The sequence below is a fragment of the Dicentrarchus labrax genome, unplaced genomic scaffold (assembly GCF_905237075.1).
Source record: "Dicentrarchus labrax unplaced genomic scaffold, dlabrax2021, whole genome shotgun sequence".
NCBI classification, from domain to species: domain Eukaryota; kingdom Metazoa; phylum Chordata; class Actinopteri; family Moronidae; genus Dicentrarchus; species Dicentrarchus labrax.
In genome coordinates, this window is record NW_026136714.1 from 1,943,028 (window position 1) to 1,959,982 (window position 16,955).

The 16,955-nt window shown below is 45.1% G+C and overlaps 1 protein-coding gene across 1 annotated transcript in view; it reads left to right on the forward strand.

The window, feature by feature from the left end:
- The first annotated feature begins 259 nt into the window (after positions 1-259).
- hmcn2 (hemicentin 2) overlaps positions 260-16,955 on the forward strand; it is a 45,829-nt gene continuing 29,133 nt past the window's right edge. Inside the window, exons 1-22 of the mRNA XM_051422013.1 lie at positions 260-852; positions 2,537-2,607; positions 3,126-3,284; positions 3,802-3,924; positions 7,454-7,625; positions 7,733-7,839; positions 7,929-8,049; positions 8,134-8,397; positions 8,511-8,655; positions 9,098-9,219; positions 9,474-9,746; positions 10,179-10,320; positions 10,637-10,764; positions 11,479-11,592; positions 11,673-11,831; positions 11,917-12,111; positions 13,228-13,323; positions 13,423-13,550; positions 13,646-13,790; positions 14,896-15,008; positions 16,373-16,532; positions 16,713-16,872. Coding sequence (XP_051277973.1) covers positions 594-852; positions 2,537-2,607; positions 3,126-3,284; positions 3,802-3,924; positions 7,454-7,625; positions 7,733-7,839; positions 7,929-8,049; positions 8,134-8,397; positions 8,511-8,655; positions 9,098-9,219; positions 9,474-9,746; positions 10,179-10,320; positions 10,637-10,764; positions 11,479-11,592; positions 11,673-11,831; positions 11,917-12,111; positions 13,228-13,323; positions 13,423-13,550; positions 13,646-13,790; positions 14,896-15,008; positions 16,373-16,532; positions 16,713-16,872 — 3,356 coding nt within the window. The 5' untranslated portion in view covers positions 260-593. The remainder of the gene's footprint in view (positions 853-2,536; positions 2,608-3,125; positions 3,285-3,801; positions 3,925-7,453; positions 7,626-7,732; positions 7,840-7,928; positions 8,050-8,133; positions 8,398-8,510; positions 8,656-9,097; positions 9,220-9,473; positions 9,747-10,178; positions 10,321-10,636; positions 10,765-11,478; positions 11,593-11,672; positions 11,832-11,916; positions 12,112-13,227; positions 13,324-13,422; positions 13,551-13,645; positions 13,791-14,895; positions 15,009-16,372; positions 16,533-16,712; positions 16,873-16,955) is intronic.

The window sequence follows — 16,955 nt, forward strand, 5'->3', positions numbered from 1 at the left end:
AAAATACGGACTCCAGACCCCGCTGGTAATGTGCGTAAAAGCTGCTAAACCCCGCGTCTCCAGGGGCCCACCTCGATTGCGGAGAAAAATCGTGAAGTGAAGGGGGGGGATTGTTGGATAGGGTTAAACGGCTGAAAGCCACAGTGGGGTCGAGGCACTCTCTCTCTCTCTCTCTCTCTCTCTCTCTCTCTCTCTCTCCACACACACACACACACACACACACACACACACAAATCAGGTTGGGTCTCGGGAACCTTTTAATACCCATCTCCGCCCCCGTTTGAAGCGTCAGAGCACCAGCTCTCCAGGGGCTCTCCAACACAGAGCCAGTCCGCACGCTCCTCCAAACTTTACGCACGGATGTACTCCTGTGGAAGTATTTTACTCCGGATTTTTGATGTGTTTCAGCTGAGCCGTGTTGTTCCAAATATCTTTTCTCCCGATTGGAAGCAGTCCCAGACTTTGCACTGCTTTGAAATCTAAACTTTTTTTTTTTTTTTTTTTAAACTTTCAGTAACTTCTTTTACTTTTTGTTTATGTGATTCGCCTCATTCCAGCAGACAGATGCAGTAAATCTAAAAAAAAAATAAAAAATGACCGGCGTTTTATTAAAGTGCCTAGTCTTGGCGCTCTGTATCAGCGCGCACAGGCTCTTGGCAGTCCCCCGGGCTGAGGAGGATGATGGATCCGGTGACAGTGCCTCGACCCTGGCCTTTGTGTTCGATGTTACCGGCTCCATGTACGACGATCTGAAACAGGTGATAGAGGGCGCCTCACGGATCCTGGAGAAGACCCTCAACCGGAGGACAAGACCCATCAAAAACTTTGTCTTGGTCCCCTTCCATGACCCAGGTACTTTTTGACCAAACACACTTAATTAACAGCTACACAATAGGCACCTTTTTGTGACCATAGTAGTATTTAACTCTTCATATGTTTTAATGAATGCACATAATTAAGATTTATTGCAGCATTTGACAAATCTGCCAGAATTATGAGATTGTCCACCCATGTCCAAACAACACAGCAGCTTATAGCCTTCCTTTTTTACATGTTCAAGATCACTGTAGGTTGCATTCCCCCTGATTTGATAAGTTTGCTGTTGTTTACAGTTTAGTAAATGTAGTTTTACTTGAAAGGGTCACAGAAACAGCAAACTGCAGCCCATCTCAGAACCTGTAGCACATGGAGCAGCACATTGAACTCAAACTGATCCAAGACATCAAGCAGGAATATGTAAGCTTTTAGAGTAAGGAGTTTGTGGGGCAGACAGGTAAGGGTCCCCCCCCCCGGCATGTCCCCCTATATGGGAAAGCTGCAGCTTGAAAATAAGAGTGCTGTAATGGGGGAGGGTGTTTGAGCGCTGATGAGAAGCATATGCTGTCTGCTTGTGTGTAATTACCCCAATCACCCCCCCCCCACTCACCCCACCCTCTCCTGCATCCAAGCCTCCGGAAAACCCTCATAGCCCCCAGTTTAGCCAGTGGAGGGCGGGGGGGATGGTGGGCTGCACTAACACCACACATTTTGTCTGTGTTTAATGTGCCCTGCCCTTGGGGACCTTGTAAACCTCCAAGATTGCAAAGAAGCCGGCGGTGGCTGACAAAGAGGCGTGACAGGGCTGTCAGTGTTTTACAGTCACTCATGAGGGGCAGACGAGGACTTGAAAGCCTCGACTGTTGGAAAATAGATTTTAGAATGAGTTACAAATGTCATCAGCTTGACACACGTCTACAAGCCCTGTATCATTAGTCTCACCATGATACTTCAGAATGGTATTTGACCGTCGCAATAACAAGCACAGACACACAGACATCATGAAGCTCCACCCTACCTGATTAGGATCTCTTCTGTAGTAATTATAATGATAGGCTTGTGTTTATGGACAACAGAGTTCTATACCTAAAACAATGCATTCCCTGTGTATTGGTTCATGTTTACCGTTCCATCGATTGGCCCCAGAAGGCGTCCAAGTAAGTGTCAGGCCCTGACAGGCTCTTATCCATCATTCTGGGGTCTGCTCCTGGAGAAGTCGCCTGGTACAAAATGCTGACCACAGCTGCAGAAAAGGATTATTGTGAAGTCATTTGAACTTCGGCCAGATTGTAGCGATTTGTGTAAAAGAAAACCTGAACATTGTATTTTTTTCAGCGCACCAATCTCTTGTGCTGTGTGGTGTGATTGTGATTGATATTCATGTCTTGCACAAAAGCTACAGGGCATCACTCTGGTCCTGATAAATTAGGCTCTGTGGCTTAGTAGGAATTTTGATGCTGCAGATGCTTTTTCTCTGTTTACAGACGTTGAACTGCTGAGAGGGAACAACTAAATCCTTTGTTCCGATATAGTTGTTTTGCTGAGTTCAAAGAAAAATCCAGACATGTTACACTTAAGCCCTTATTCGGTTGGGATGAATATTGTTATGCATTAAAACGCATATGCTCTTGTATAGCAACCAGAACATCTCTTATTAAGCTGACCTGATTTTGTTCACTCCATTTGGGGTCTTTGATGATATACATCTCCAACCTTGCAGATATCGGCCCTGTGTCCATCACCACCGACCCAAAGAAGTTCCAGCAGGATCTGCAAGAGCTGTTTGTCCAGGTGGGAACCAGAACATTATTCTATTATTCTATAGGACCGGGAACACTGTATAGTTCCACACGAATCTGAGCTATAGGTGTGTGCACTGCCGTTGCTTAAAGCGGGCCTAAGCAGCAGCAGCTACTGTGGCCACAAGGTACATTAATGTGGTAGCATAGTGTAACTTAAGCACAATTGGAGAAGAAACATAAGGTCAGCAGACTGACTCAGGAATATCAGTTACACAGTAATATGTATCTAAAGTTTGCCACAATAAGCCTCAGGTCACACCAGACCACAAAACCCCTGAACGGAGGAAAGGTGTTTTTTTTGCAATTCTACTTTGCATTTCTAAAAGACATATGCTCTTATTTCTACTTTCAAAAGTATGCTTAGGGTTGCTTTAACGAGAATTATGTTTTAAATCTATATAACGTTTTTTTTAACCCATATCCCTGACACAGCTGAACTATGATAGTTGTTCAGTTAGACTTTATTTCCTCCAGGAGTATTTGATCATGTGTGATTCTGTCACCTAGGGTGGGGGCGACTGCCCTGAGATGAGCATAGGAGCCATAAAGAAAGCCTTAGAGGTTTCCCTGCCTGGATCCTTCATCTACGTCTTCACTGATGCCAGAGCCAAAGACTACCGCCTGAAAAGAGATGTTCTGCAGCTGGTGCAGCTCCGTCAATCACAGGTACAGTGTTGTGAGGACATCACAGATCAGAGCTGGAGACATACACACTGTATCAAATGTCAAATATTAATGCCATCGCACAAATAATGCAGCTACCTCCCTGACCACAGCTACAGTATATAAGAATGGCACAAAAACATACCTGCAGGCATTTCATTTGTCTTGTTTAACTCTCCCACAGTGGTTTAATGCTGTTTAGGTGATGTTGGCAGGAAAATGGCTAAATATAAAGCTTTAAATACATGGCCCACATAGTTCTGAGTTTCTTTACATTTATCACATGCTGTAACAAAAGGAATACAACAGCATGCTGTGACATATCTACATTTTAATGAAGTCCCCCCGATGCTCAGTTGAGCAGGGGAAAGTTTCTTCAAAGGCACCCGTTCTTAGCCTCTACTTGAAGCTTGACAATGGGCATTAGCGTCACTTTGGAGCCAACTGAAAGCGAGTCTGTCGAAAGCAAACACTGAACAGTAGTAATCCTCTTAACTTGCCTGCCCCCTTCGTTTCCCAGGTGGTATTTGTGTTGACCGGGGACTGTGGGGACCGCTCTCAGCCCGGCTACAGGGCTTATGAGGAGATCGCTGCCACCTCCTCTGGACAGATCTTTCACCTGGACAAGCAGCAGGTCAACGAGGTGAGAGCATGACAGAGTACAAGGCACCAAATTCTTATTAAACCTGTATATACATAATACATTATTTCTAAAGTAAAATTCATAGGAGAAAATGAATATGAAAGGGGTTATATCGCCTAATAATGGAAACAAACCGTATTTGACCCACTGATGTAATAATAACGATTTCATTTAGAGTAATCAAATGATTCCAAAGCTGATATTAAACTTCCTGGTTATTTGATATGGGTGAGTAACTCTTTTATATCGGAAGCAACATGTAACAGAAGCTCTGGCTGAGAAGCCAAAGACAGCAGGGCTCACTTCCCAGGCAGACGTAAAAGAAGCCAGAGTTTCCTCTGGAAGAGACACTGGTATCCTGCATGTCAGCACAGGAGACTGGGCAGCGCTGAGCCGGGGCCAACAGCTCCGTACACTGGTGGCCCACTGAACCCCTGAACTCCGATGTGTTTGTGTGTATGTGCGGGTCTGTTTCCTGTCAAGTCGTGCTTGCATGTAGCTGAACATACAATGCCTGTGTGTGGGGCAGCTCAGTTCATTATCACTCCATAATCCTGCCAGCTGTTTAAAGAGTGTTTGAATGTCATTTTTGTGTTGCAGTATTAGGGGAATAGGAGACCTAATTCACTCTAGCCCTCACACCTCTGCCCCAGATGGCTTTGTGCTAAAGTAGCCTAAAGTAGTTTGACATGTTTGTGGTGTACTGTAACATGTAAACATGTGCATACTTAAGAACAAATTCTTCTTGGATCCACACTGAATTACTGTATGTCAGTCCTTTTTAGACCTGTGTGATTATAGCTCTTGGGTGGCATGCTTTTACCAAATTAATGCAAATCCTTTAATCCTTAAAAACCTCAGAAGTACTAAAAATCTAACCAAAATATACCCTCTTAATAGCAGTTTAATAAAGTGCGGCCAAATCAAATATACAAAATCTTTTTGTGGTCTCCAGGGGGGTAGAGTGGAGGGAAAACAGACTGCTTATTTTACTCTCTAATCCCAGGATATGATCTGTCATGGCTTCCCTCCTTCCAACACAGCTGCCCAGTGGAGTTGGCTCCAAGTCCTCACACAACAGCTCATTGTCAGCTCTACGTATCGCACTCTTTCCGCTCTTTAAATTTGACCGGTTATGATCAACAAGAGGATAAGCTAACAAGAGTGTGGACAAGAAAGCCCCGCTAATGTGCTGTCAAACTTGGAGCGCGATCTGTGCTCCTCATGGTAATGATGCCATCCTTAGTCATCAGTAGCCTGAAGCGCTGATCAGAAATTGAGGGCTGTAATGCTTTAGCTTCCAGATAATGTGTGCTGTGATGTCTTCTTGGAGACAGAAACAGAAAAAAGCATGTAATGAACATGCAGTTGCGCAGTGTAGGATATGGCCGGTTGTTTGTTTTCTTCCCAGCAAGCTGCACATACACTCAACTCAAGTGCCTTGAAGAGTCATTTATAACGTTGCCCTTATGTTTTCCTCATTACAGTAGTGAGTTAAGGGTCTGGTAGTGGTTGTCAGACATAAAATGAAACCCAGGTAACATTTATCATCTTCCTGAGTGCGCTAAACAAAGGCTATCTATGTTGTAGCTGCCTCTCTCAAATACAGGCCACTTGTGACAGGCAAAGCCTCGGCAGGTGCGTCTAAACTCCCACTGTGAGGGAGCAGGGGTCCATCTGGGACTGATTCGCTCTAATAACCTTGATTTGTAGCTGGGCATCATCCTGCAAATGTCGGCAGTTGTGCTTTTTAAACCTGGGTAAGGGCTGTGCTGACCCCTGCCCACTGGGAGGTCCGGACTCAAGCTGTCGTGCTCAACCACAGCGCAGCCACGTGTTTCTTTCACAGGTAATGTACCTGGACGAGTGAGGGGGAATACTGCATCCCCCCAGCCTTAGCTAACCCTTTTTTCTGGCCCATCTGTCATGCTTCTATGAATAGCAGAGGGGGGTCCTTCCTGTAACAGCCCTGTAAGCCCGTTCATCTGAGACACGCCGGATGAGGTTTCACAGGACTTAAGATCCTCTGCATTCCCAGTGGTTGAGACAGGGTGTGGCTGCAGAACTCAGCGTGCTCCTCCAGACCCACCGTGACCCGGACAGCAAGTCATCCCATCTCTGCTCTCTATTTCCTTTTATCTCAGGTCTGAGGGCAGAGCAATGCCCACTCCTCCCTGCTCTCTTGCATAAGAAATAGACTCTATCCTGGGGCAGATATAGGTCATTTCTTAGCAGTTTCCTGCTCTGCTGGTGATGGCTGCACATGTGGCAGACATTACAGCTGTTTCCAGTTGTAAAACGGCGAGAGGAACCAGCTGCTGTCAGCACCCGGTGGACCTGATAGACAAAAAGCGGAGGCCTGATAATTGAATTATCAAAGGCTTTCCTTGTTTCAGTTTTTGCACGTTTTCGTAAACGTCTTAAAATGTGTTGCCGTTGGCTCTGTCTCCACGAGCCCGGTGAAGAAATGTTTTTAGTTTGTTTCATTACAGGCACAGCTCAGCCATAATGCCTCTCCGTATGAGGTCAAAACAAATACTAGACAGCAGTTGCTTGTTAAGCATTTGGAGGACGGAACCCTTTTGGTCCATTGTGGCCAGTGAAATGAGTCTGTGAAATATCAATGGGGTTTTCTGCTTCTGTTTTCATTTCAGAGAAAACAAAAGGAAAACTGTGTTCTTACTCCGATAATGATTATACCTATAAGCTTAAGCACCTGTCAAAACTGAAATTCTATACAGCTTCGGAGAAGAGCCACTGAGGGACATTATCATCTAAGTAATGATTGTTTTTGCCATTAAACATAATCAAACTGTCAACCATTATGTCAGACTTGGGGTAATCTTTGCTCTGAGTGGTGGAATAACTCATTTAAGAAGTGAGCCTCCTGCAATCCTAATGTGTCACTGTCTGACCTCATCTGGCTTTCTAAGCTTAACCAATTTCAACAGAAAAATGGAAAAGCAAACCAGCTGTTTCTGTCCATAAATGATCCTGCATATTAGTCAGGCTGATACTGTGGAGTTAAATTGTATTTCTAAAACAAAGGCGCCCCCCACACACACACACATCACCACCACTGCTTTCTATTCTGAGGAACAAGCCTTATGATTCATGAAAGCTGTGCTGCGGGAGGGGGACTGCTGCCTGACAGTCTTCTACTGTGAGAGACGCTCTTCTGGGAATACATGCTTGAGAGTGCAGAAAACTGTATGTTATCAGTTTGACAGTCGAGCTGTTTCACTTTTCCTTTGTTTAGGCAAAATCCCTCCGAGGAATACTTTTGCGATGAAAGAATAGTCCGAAGACAAAGAGCAGCCTGCTTCTAGGGCAGGGAAGGGGTTGCTGGGGGCTTTCAGGAAAAAGTCCACAATCGTGTCCTTCCTGTCCCCGTCCTGTCTTTCTAAGTTGAGAGGTGATCCCTGACAGCTGACGGGTCCCAGCCTCATCCACCCACGAATGCGTCTCCTCCAGCGTGACATGTAGCTCTCTTACGGTTGTGTGATGACATTTTTTCTCCTTCTGCCAGGTTTTAAAGTGGGTAGAGGAGACAGTTCAGGCCATGAAGGTCCACCTGCTGTCCTCCAACCATGACAGCGCCCAGGAGAATAAGTGGGAAGTACCCTTTGACCCCAGCCTTCGAGAGGTCACCGTGTCACTCAGTGGACCAGCACCACAAATCGAGCTCAGAGATCCCTTCGGTAGACAACACATTAATGCTGTTTTATTTCCTGTCATATTAGTTAACAATACTTCCTGTCAAGACATTTTGCATTGGAAATGAACTGTTCTTGTGTTCTTTCGCTAGGTCGTATAGTTGGTGAAGAGCAGGGCCTTAAAGAGCTGCTGAACATTCCCAACTCCGCTCGTGTTGTCAACCTGAAGTTTCCCAGACCTGGAGCTTGGAATCTAAAGGTGCTGGGCGGGTGAATTATCTATAAATATGTCTGTCTGACTACTTTATTACAATAAGCTAATTGAATACCATTGCTTTCCTTGTAAAGGTGAGCTGCAACGGGCGCCATACTCTGAGGGTAACAGGAGTCAGTGATCTAGACTTCCGGGCCGGCTTTTCCAGCGTACCTGTTTCAGAGTTCAACCACACCAGAGAGAGGCCAATAAAAGGTGCGTTTCTGTTAGCTTCTTGGGTCTTGTGTGACTGAAAACACGTGCATGATGACCTCATGGTGATCTTTCTTTGTCTCTCAGGACTTCCAGCCCACGTTCTGCTGAAATGCACAGGCCTCACGCCTCCAGGTCAGCTGAGCCATGCGGAGCTCGTGTCAGGCTCAGGCCGCTCCTTACGCACCATTCCCGTGCCTCTGCCCTCTGACCTCGGCCAACAAGGACTGTGGAGTCTCCCGGAGTTCCGCACCCCCTCCCAGAGCTTCTTCATCAAGGTAACGGGCAAAGACGAGGAGGGCTACCGCTTCCAGAGGCTGTCCAGTGTCTCTTACACCAACATCGTTCCAGGCAAGACAACCCCCTTCCTGCAGACACATCTCACCAAAGCCACTCCACAGTGTCTCTCACACCTCATCAATCTCTCTAGTGACCTCTAACCTTTTGTTTCCTCCCTTGTGTAGATCCCCCAGTTGTGAGCATGCCGGATGTGGTGAAGGGCTTCTACATGCAGCCCGCTGTGATTGGCTGCTCGGTGGAGAGTGACATTCCCTACAGGCTGAGATTCACCAGAAATGGGATTATGCTGGGAGAGGAGAAGCTCTACCAGTGAGTCTTTTCTTTATTTGCTCAGCACTCTCTAACATTTGGCTGGCCCTCCTTCAGATGCTGAAGCTTTATGCGCCCATTAACCGCTGTAAAAAACACTAATTAGGTCACTCACTACTCTTACCAGTGAGCACGTCTGTAAAGCATTAGTACTGCTTGACTCTTATGTTTTATTGGCTCATCTGTCAGGAAACTGGTATACACAGTCAATTTTGTGAACATTACATATTCGATTGTGTCATCTTGAAAAATTAACAAAGCGCCTATTCTTTCTTGGTGTCGACGCTCTGCTTTGAATTACATTCATGAAGCGAAGCTGACTTGTGGTGAAAACTATTCCCAGTGTGTGTGTGCCAGAGATACTAATTGAATGTGGCGGAAAATAGGATCTTGTTGCTATTGTCGTACTCCAGCCAACGAACCAAGCGTGTCTTTGTATTAGGAATTCTGCCATAGCATCATGGGAGATTGCCCATGCATCAGCTGAGGATGAAGGCCTGTATGAGTGCATTGCACAGAGCAGCGCTGGACAGGGACGTGCCTTAACGCAGTTAACTGTTAGAGGTATGTCACACACCCACACACTGACACAACAATGCAAGCACACACACCTTCTCAGTTTCTCCTCCATGCATCACAGTCACAGCAAGACTTTGAAATAAGTTCCAGCCATTTTTTAATCTCAGATTCATGGCTTAAACATCATGATACAAAGCTTGCCAGCACAAACATTTGTATTAAAGTAAACTATTTCTGCACTGTTTGTCCACCGCTGATAACACCAGTTTGATGTTTTGGTTGTGTTTCCTCTAAAACAGAGCCTCCTCCGGTGCTGAAGCCGGCGGTGAATGTGACTTCCTCTGTGGGCGGCGTGGCTGTGCTGTCCTGCCAGGTGGAAGGCTCCATGCGCCACAACTTGACCTGGTACCGAGCGGGGCGAGCCATCCGGGCCCGCGCTGGGAGGGTGAAGCTGCTGTCCGACTCCTCTCTGCAGATAAGCGGGGTGCGGACTCAGGATGCTGGGGAGTACCACTGTGTGGCCACCAACACCCACGGAGACAGCAGAATCGCTGTGTGGCTTCTGGTCCCAGGTACAGTAGGACGATACCCTGCAGGTCATCTGCTTAAACACTTAACACACCGGGGGCCTTGTGGCTCCTCTCTGGCCCCCGTCATCTGTTTTCCATTATTGGCTTAGCCTCCTCGTAGTCAGATTGAGGCACTTCCTTGTCAGTAAATATTTCTCATCAGCCAGAATTGATGCGTGTTGAAAAGTGTGGCGTCTATTGTGGGCATTCGCTCAGATGTTTGTAATGAATTTCAAAATAAATGAGAAACGTTGCCTCACTACATTCCCCAAGTCATGAAGTCAGACATGGCACTGGTAATTGCATTGTAGCCCACATCATCAGGAGTTCACTGTTGTTAAACGTCTGATTGGGAAGTTATAAATGACATCATTCAGCGGTGAAAAGTCCCTGAGTCATCGTCAGCAATTTGCCTCTGTTTGACTCCAATTGCAGAGGCTCCTTCTGTGGTAGTTCACCCCCAGAGCCAGGCCTTCTCCCGAGGGGACGAGATCCGCTTCGTCTGCTCAGCGTCCGGCTCACCCCCTCCCCAGCTTTTCTGGAGCCATGGAAACATGTTCCTCACTAATCGGCCGAGGTAAGGGAACTCTCAGCCCACTCAACACCTCCGGCACTGAGGACTCCGAGAGTCATTACATTCCGCTTTAACGACATGTGCGGTTGCCACATCTTGTTTGTATCATTGCATAGATTTTACATCAACTGATGCAAAATGTAGTTTCAAAACCACAAGTACTTTATATGTCTGTATAAAATACATATTTAAAGAAAAATTTCTCTCATGATACCCAAGAATAGCAGGAAGGTTTAGAGTTGAATTAGATGAGTTTTCCATCTGCACATGTAATCAGAAACAGTCAACAAACATGAATGCTGTCGATTGCGTGATACAGGTTGAGTCTAAACCAATATGGAGTTCTGACCATAAGAGGGGCCCTCCCAGAGGATGCTGGGAACTACACATGTTTGGCAACCAATGAGGGTGGGACTGCCTCTCAGTCCGTGTCACTTACTTTTGCAGGTAAGTCAAGATAACGCTACAGATGTCAGGTTGAGGATGCCAATGTGAAGACACGCTGTCTTTAAATTTCTGCTCTGAGTAATCATTTCTGTTGGCATACATTTTTAGACTTCAAATACGGCAGCATTTTTTTGTCTGTGTTGACTATTCTTCAGCAGCATTCGTTTTGAATCAGTCTGTGAGTGACAGATATCCAGCGTGAGTTGTGCACCAGCTCTGAGTAGAACACAAGCGAGTGTGGCCACATGCTGCCCCGTCTCACACAATAGGATATTTCTCTCACTGTGAGCGCTGACAGTTGCAGGCCTGAAGTTTCCGTCATGGCATGTCAGTTAGTGGTTGACAGGAACCTCAACACTGATGGGCTGTGGCAGCCTCTTCCTGGGGCATGCTGGTATTATACACACTTTTGTCTCTGAATGTCATTTTTAACAACATTGATCTGTCAAGGCAGCAAGAGCCTTGTAAGATAGATCATCTCATCCTTTCAGCTCAGCTGTCTGCCTGCTCAATAAGCATCTTTCCCTGCTCTGTTGGCACAGAATGTGTGTGAAATGTAGGCTTAGTTTTTTTAGATTTACCTCAGGTCTATTCTGCAGCCTTTACTGGTTTAATCCAACCGTATTTTCTATTAATTCCATTTATAGTAGCACTACATGCAAATCTGGTAAATGGCTATAAAATAAATAAATAAACATTCTCTCTCTGCTGCAGAGATGCCGAGAATAACAGTGGCACAGCAGGCTGTAGTTGTATCTGTTGGTGGTGATGCAACACTGGAGTGTCAAGCAACAGGCATTCCCCCTCCTCTTGTCCACTGGTTCAAAGGTAAGTTAAGGTCAAAAACATAAAAGCGTGAACCTAAAAATGTCCAGTAAGAGACCAATGGGCCTTTTCTGCGTTTCCAGGTGAGCTCGAGGTGGGCTCCGCTCCTTTCGTTGAGCAGGATGTACACCGCGGAACCCTGCACATTCGAGGCGTGCAGGAGGTCGATGCCGGTCAGTACAGCTGTGTGGCTAGCAGCTCTGCTGGAACCTCCACTGGCACTGTCAGTCTGGAGGTTGGAGGTGAGACCACACTCAAGTGTTCCACATGAAATGTGTTTTTCTTTCAAAATTGTACACAAAGGAAGATTTGCTCTTCCCTCCACAGCGGGCCCATTGTTCTCAGAGGCACCGTTTGACGTGACAGCCAGCGTAGGGGAGAACATCACCCTCCCCTGCATTGCCCGAGGTTTCCCGCAACCGACAGTGACCTGGCACAGACAGGACGGCAGGCAGATTCTTACAAGGACAGACAGCCACAGTAGAACAATGCAGCTGGAGAACGGACATCTTCTAATCCAGAGTGAGTTTTCCATGAAACACTATCACAGCAAAGAGCTTTGGTCTGCAGTGCAGGCTAATACAGCTTTGTGGTTGCCTTGCACTGACTGGCATGACTGAAATTTTCTGAGTGATTATATATAGAAGAGGTGCAGCCTTTCATATTAAATTCAGCTAACATTTTCTTAAGAGAGGGGGGCAACAGTATGTCATTGCCATCTGTAGAGTTACAGTCTATAGATGGCTCTCAAAACATTAAATATCCATCCTGCTAAAAGCACTTCCTCTGCTTTGTGAAAGACATTTCTTAAGAAGTGACACATCACTTAAATGCTATTAATCATTCTGCAAGACTAGGTGTTCCTCTGTCCAATTACTTCTCCTTCATTGTGAGACTTTATTCTCATGAGAGCAATTTAAATTGTGAACTGTGGAGGCCTCTATATCTGCAATATGACTAATCTTGGCCACTGATGGTGAACCCTTGAGCTCCTGAGACTAAATGTTTATAGTGTGCATAATATTATATTGGAGAGGACCGGACATATTTGCATGCTCTGCTTCCGTCACTGTTTCCATTTGTGGCTGCAGTCTGACCTAATTATCTCAATCTGTTGCAGATGGCTTTATTTTTTACCTGCCATTGTTTTAGAAAATGTCTCCATTCATACTGCGTCACACACAAACTCCACCGTCTCTCTCACCTCTGCTCCTCAATTTTTATCATTTATTTATAATTTTATTTTAATACTTAACATCTTGTTATCACCTTTTCAAACATCGGCCTGAATATTTAAACACCAGAAGTGAATCATATGTTGATCTTCCAACATGTTATCTCTGGAGAATTTACAGAGTGGGACATGTGTGTCAGCAGCCTGGCAGCTGAGCCAAACCCATTAATCCCATTATTTTCTATTTTTAACTCATAATTACAGCCCAGTCAAACCAATAATACCACTTGTTATTGAGTTGAGGACTAAACTGCGGTTAGCATCGACTTATTTTTCTAGATCAATTGTTTTTTCCTCTGTAAGTGTTAAGATGCTGCTTATCTCCGATGTGCAGATTGTGCTGTGTTTCTAAAGATTTTGATTGAAGTTTCCTCAGTGCTGGTTTACTCTGTATCTGACTGCAGGTGTCTGGCTGGATGATGAAGGGCTGTACATCTGCGAAGCCAAGAACCCGTTTGGAACCATCAAAACCGAGGCCAGAGTTAGCGTCACTGGACTGGGTAGGCTTGTCTAAACTCTCTGCACTACCATATATTTCAGAGACAATGGCAGAAACTCCAAAGCTGACTGTGACCTTAAAATACTTCCTTTTCCTGCAGAGCCCCCTCTCTTGGCCCAGGGTGCCCCAGTCATCACCACTGGCATCGGTCAGTCCCTGAGTATTCCCTGCATGCTGTTGGATGGAATACCTCTTCCAGACAGACACTGGTCCCAAAATGGAAAAGCTGTAAGACTGATTATTTAACCCTCAAATTCATTCAGTGCGTCACACAGATCATGTCTATGTTCCCGTGTGACAGCAGTCATTTTGCTCCCGCACAGGTTCAGCTGAATGGGAGGATGTTCCTGAGGAGCGATGGCAGTTTGTACATTGAAAGAGCCACCCCAGAGGATGCTGGGACATACGTCTGCACTGCGGTGAACGTAGCAGGCTCCATGAACATCACAGTGAGCTTGGAGGTCCACGGTAAGAGCGTGTGTTAGACATTTTGAAAGCTCATTCGCTTTCATGCCAAGGGTTAGATGAGCACCTCACCCACGCCAACTATGACGCTAGAGCCAGCAGATGATTAGCTTAGCTTGGCATAAAGACTCGAAGCAAGGGGAAATGGCTAGCCAGGGTCTGACCAAATTTAACTTGAGGATACTCCAGGAAGTCACTGGCCCGGCCAAGAAACAGTTCCAGTACATAACCCCAAGAAAAGCACTCATTTTTACATTTAAGTTGTTTAACAAATGAACTATGTGTAAATTTGGGAGCTTTAGAGGCGCTGATAGGTGGATTGTTTGGCTATACTAGTGTGGCCTGGCTCTATGAATGCCAGTTTTTTTTCTTTATTAGATTAGATAAGATTTTTATTCTGAACAAAAATAAAAAAGCAAGAAAAACAAACAAAAACAAAACAGACAAAAGTAACTAATAACATTAAGACTAAAATTACAGAAAATGATCATTGTGAGCATTCTTAGTGTGCTAAAGTTTAGATAAAAAGCACTAATTTCCCAAAGTGCTGTGAGCGTAAGCTGTCGATGATCTTGTTTTATCTTCCGACCAACCAGGCTAGCTGTTTCCCCCTGCTTTCAGTCTCTATGCTAAGCTAAGCTAACCATTTCCTGGCTCCAGCTTCATCTCTGGCATTCCGTACCAACATGAAAGTGGTATCAATCTTCTCATCCAACTCTCTGCCAGAAAACAAATTAGACAATTTCCCAAAATGACAAACTGTGTCTTTAGCTCTCAGTGCTGAGACACTGGCTGGTTTGGACCATATTGTGTGGTTAAGGTCAACAATGTGCTGACTCAGCATGGAAAACAACAATATGTCAATGACTTGACCACCTGCTGTCATCATAGTGAGAGGATTCATTTACTACATGCTTTGATGAAAGGGTCATTTTGTTCATAGGGGCGTAATGACAGACAGGCCAGATTACGGTTCATCATCGGTTTGTAATGAAGAAATGCCTCGAGCGCTGATACTGCTGGCTGGCTAAGGCCAGTGATAATGCTGTGTGCCTGCTTCTTTACAGCCAGTCAGACAGCTGTGTTTTGTGACCTACTTCTTCCACAGTGCCCCCTGAGATCAACGCTGGTCCGTACCACTACATAGCCAACGAGGGGGCAGCCATCACACTATCATGCGAGGCCAGCGGAGTTCCCAAGCCAAATGTTGCCTGGTCCAAGGTAGGATGTCACACTCGCAGTCGAAATCTACTTTTCTTAATGATTCCTTTGGCTGCATCCCATAAACCCATCATGCATCTTCTACATGACTAATTGGGTAGTTCTTATTCCCACATTATCTAGTGAGGATCATACTTGGCATTCACATGTCTTAAAATGAATCATCATTAAGACTTTGTAAATAACTGTTGAAGTAATAGCTACATCAAGCAGGTTACAATCAAACAGTGAGATCCAGATTTTCTTTCAAGCGTTTTTGAATTTTGAGAAAGATCATCAGTAGACTATTAATGTAATCAGTACCAGCATTATAATAGTGATGATAATAGTAGTCATCTTCATCAAATTATAGGATTTACTACTTTAATTTAAATTGTGTTGAGGCTCTTATTAATTGCTTAAGATTTAAATCTAATTTTGCACTTGACACTACCCTTATTATTTATTTTATTTTATTTTCCTATCTGCCTATTTTTCTGTAATTTTTTCTGTGATTTGTCAGAACACTCTAAAAACACCACAGGCAATAAGACTTTGCTTTGCAATCAAGATTTGATTAACCTGATCAGGAAAGATGTAACCATGGCAACTTTACCATATTGCTGCTTGAGAGTGAGAAATCACTCAGGATTTTATTGTACCTTAGGAATCTATTTAAAGCCGTTCTTGCGGCACCTTCTGGTACAACAGTTGAGTAAAAAAAAAGAATCATATCATGAGAAGAAACCCTCAAAGGTTATGTGCAACCAGGCTGAACCGGTGCAAAGCCAGCGTGCTTTACCCAGCATGCTTTACCCACGTGGAATGCAAAACATGAACCACTTTCACCTGGTATTCTCACTGCATGTGTCATACTGTGACACTCACTGTAATACAATCATATAAGGCACAATCTAATGACTTTTCTACAAGCAGATGCTCCATCAAATGGTCAGTTATAGAAGAGTATGAAAGGGATTTATCTGAAAATCATGCCAGAGTAAACACTGAAACCATTACATAGTCAGCACTACTGAGTGAGGTCAACATGCTGTTGTTTCCTACATATTGTTCAACTGAGCAAGATTTTTCTTCCTTGCTTCCCCCCCCTAAAAAAAATACTCTAGTCAAGTAAATTTCTTTTCTTGTCAGATAAAAGTGAATCTGTAAAAGCAATTTTATGTTCAAAGCAAGTGCGTGTGCAGCAGGCTGCAGTCTTGTGTGCGTGAGGGTAGAGAGTGAGTTAAAGGGGTGCTCTGTAATTACATTAGACATCAAAGGTTGGGCTGTAAACTTTAAACCAAGCTTAGTGTCTCTGCGCTGTTGTGCAGACAGCTTTTATCTACAGTATATTCTGTCTGGTCTTATGCCTGCTGTTCCTCCAGGGGAGGCAGCCTCTGCCCAGGGACCGCTTCTCTCTTCAGTCTGAGGCCGATGGCTACCTCCACATCCCCCACCCCACCACTGACGATGCAGGCATCTACATCTGCACTGCCACGAGTCCTGTGGGCTACGCTAGCCGAGAGATCCAGCTCAGCGTCAACAGTAAGCAAATAAATGTTGGACCACAGTCACCCAAACATAGCGGTGTTTGATTTAAAAAGGGCTGACTTCTGTCTACAGACTGCATGATGTTTGACAGTGTCACTTCCTCTTTGGAGATTCAAAGCAGGTTGAACATGGAGCCTACATGGTGTTCTTACAAGTTCTCTCCCTCTTCTCCAGCCATGCCTAAGATAATGGGTGTGACTGGCCATGACAACACAGTGAAGATGGCTGCAGAAGTGGGAACAGAGGTTGTTCTCCCATGTGAGGCCCAGGGGAGTCCCTCTCCGCTTGTCACATGGAGCCGAAATGGGCACCCCATCCCCCCCGTCACAGCTGGGTAAGAAGAAGTCTTACCTCACTCTCGTAATGATGCAGTTAAATTAGTTAAACATCATGTAACAAAAGACACCATACCTCACC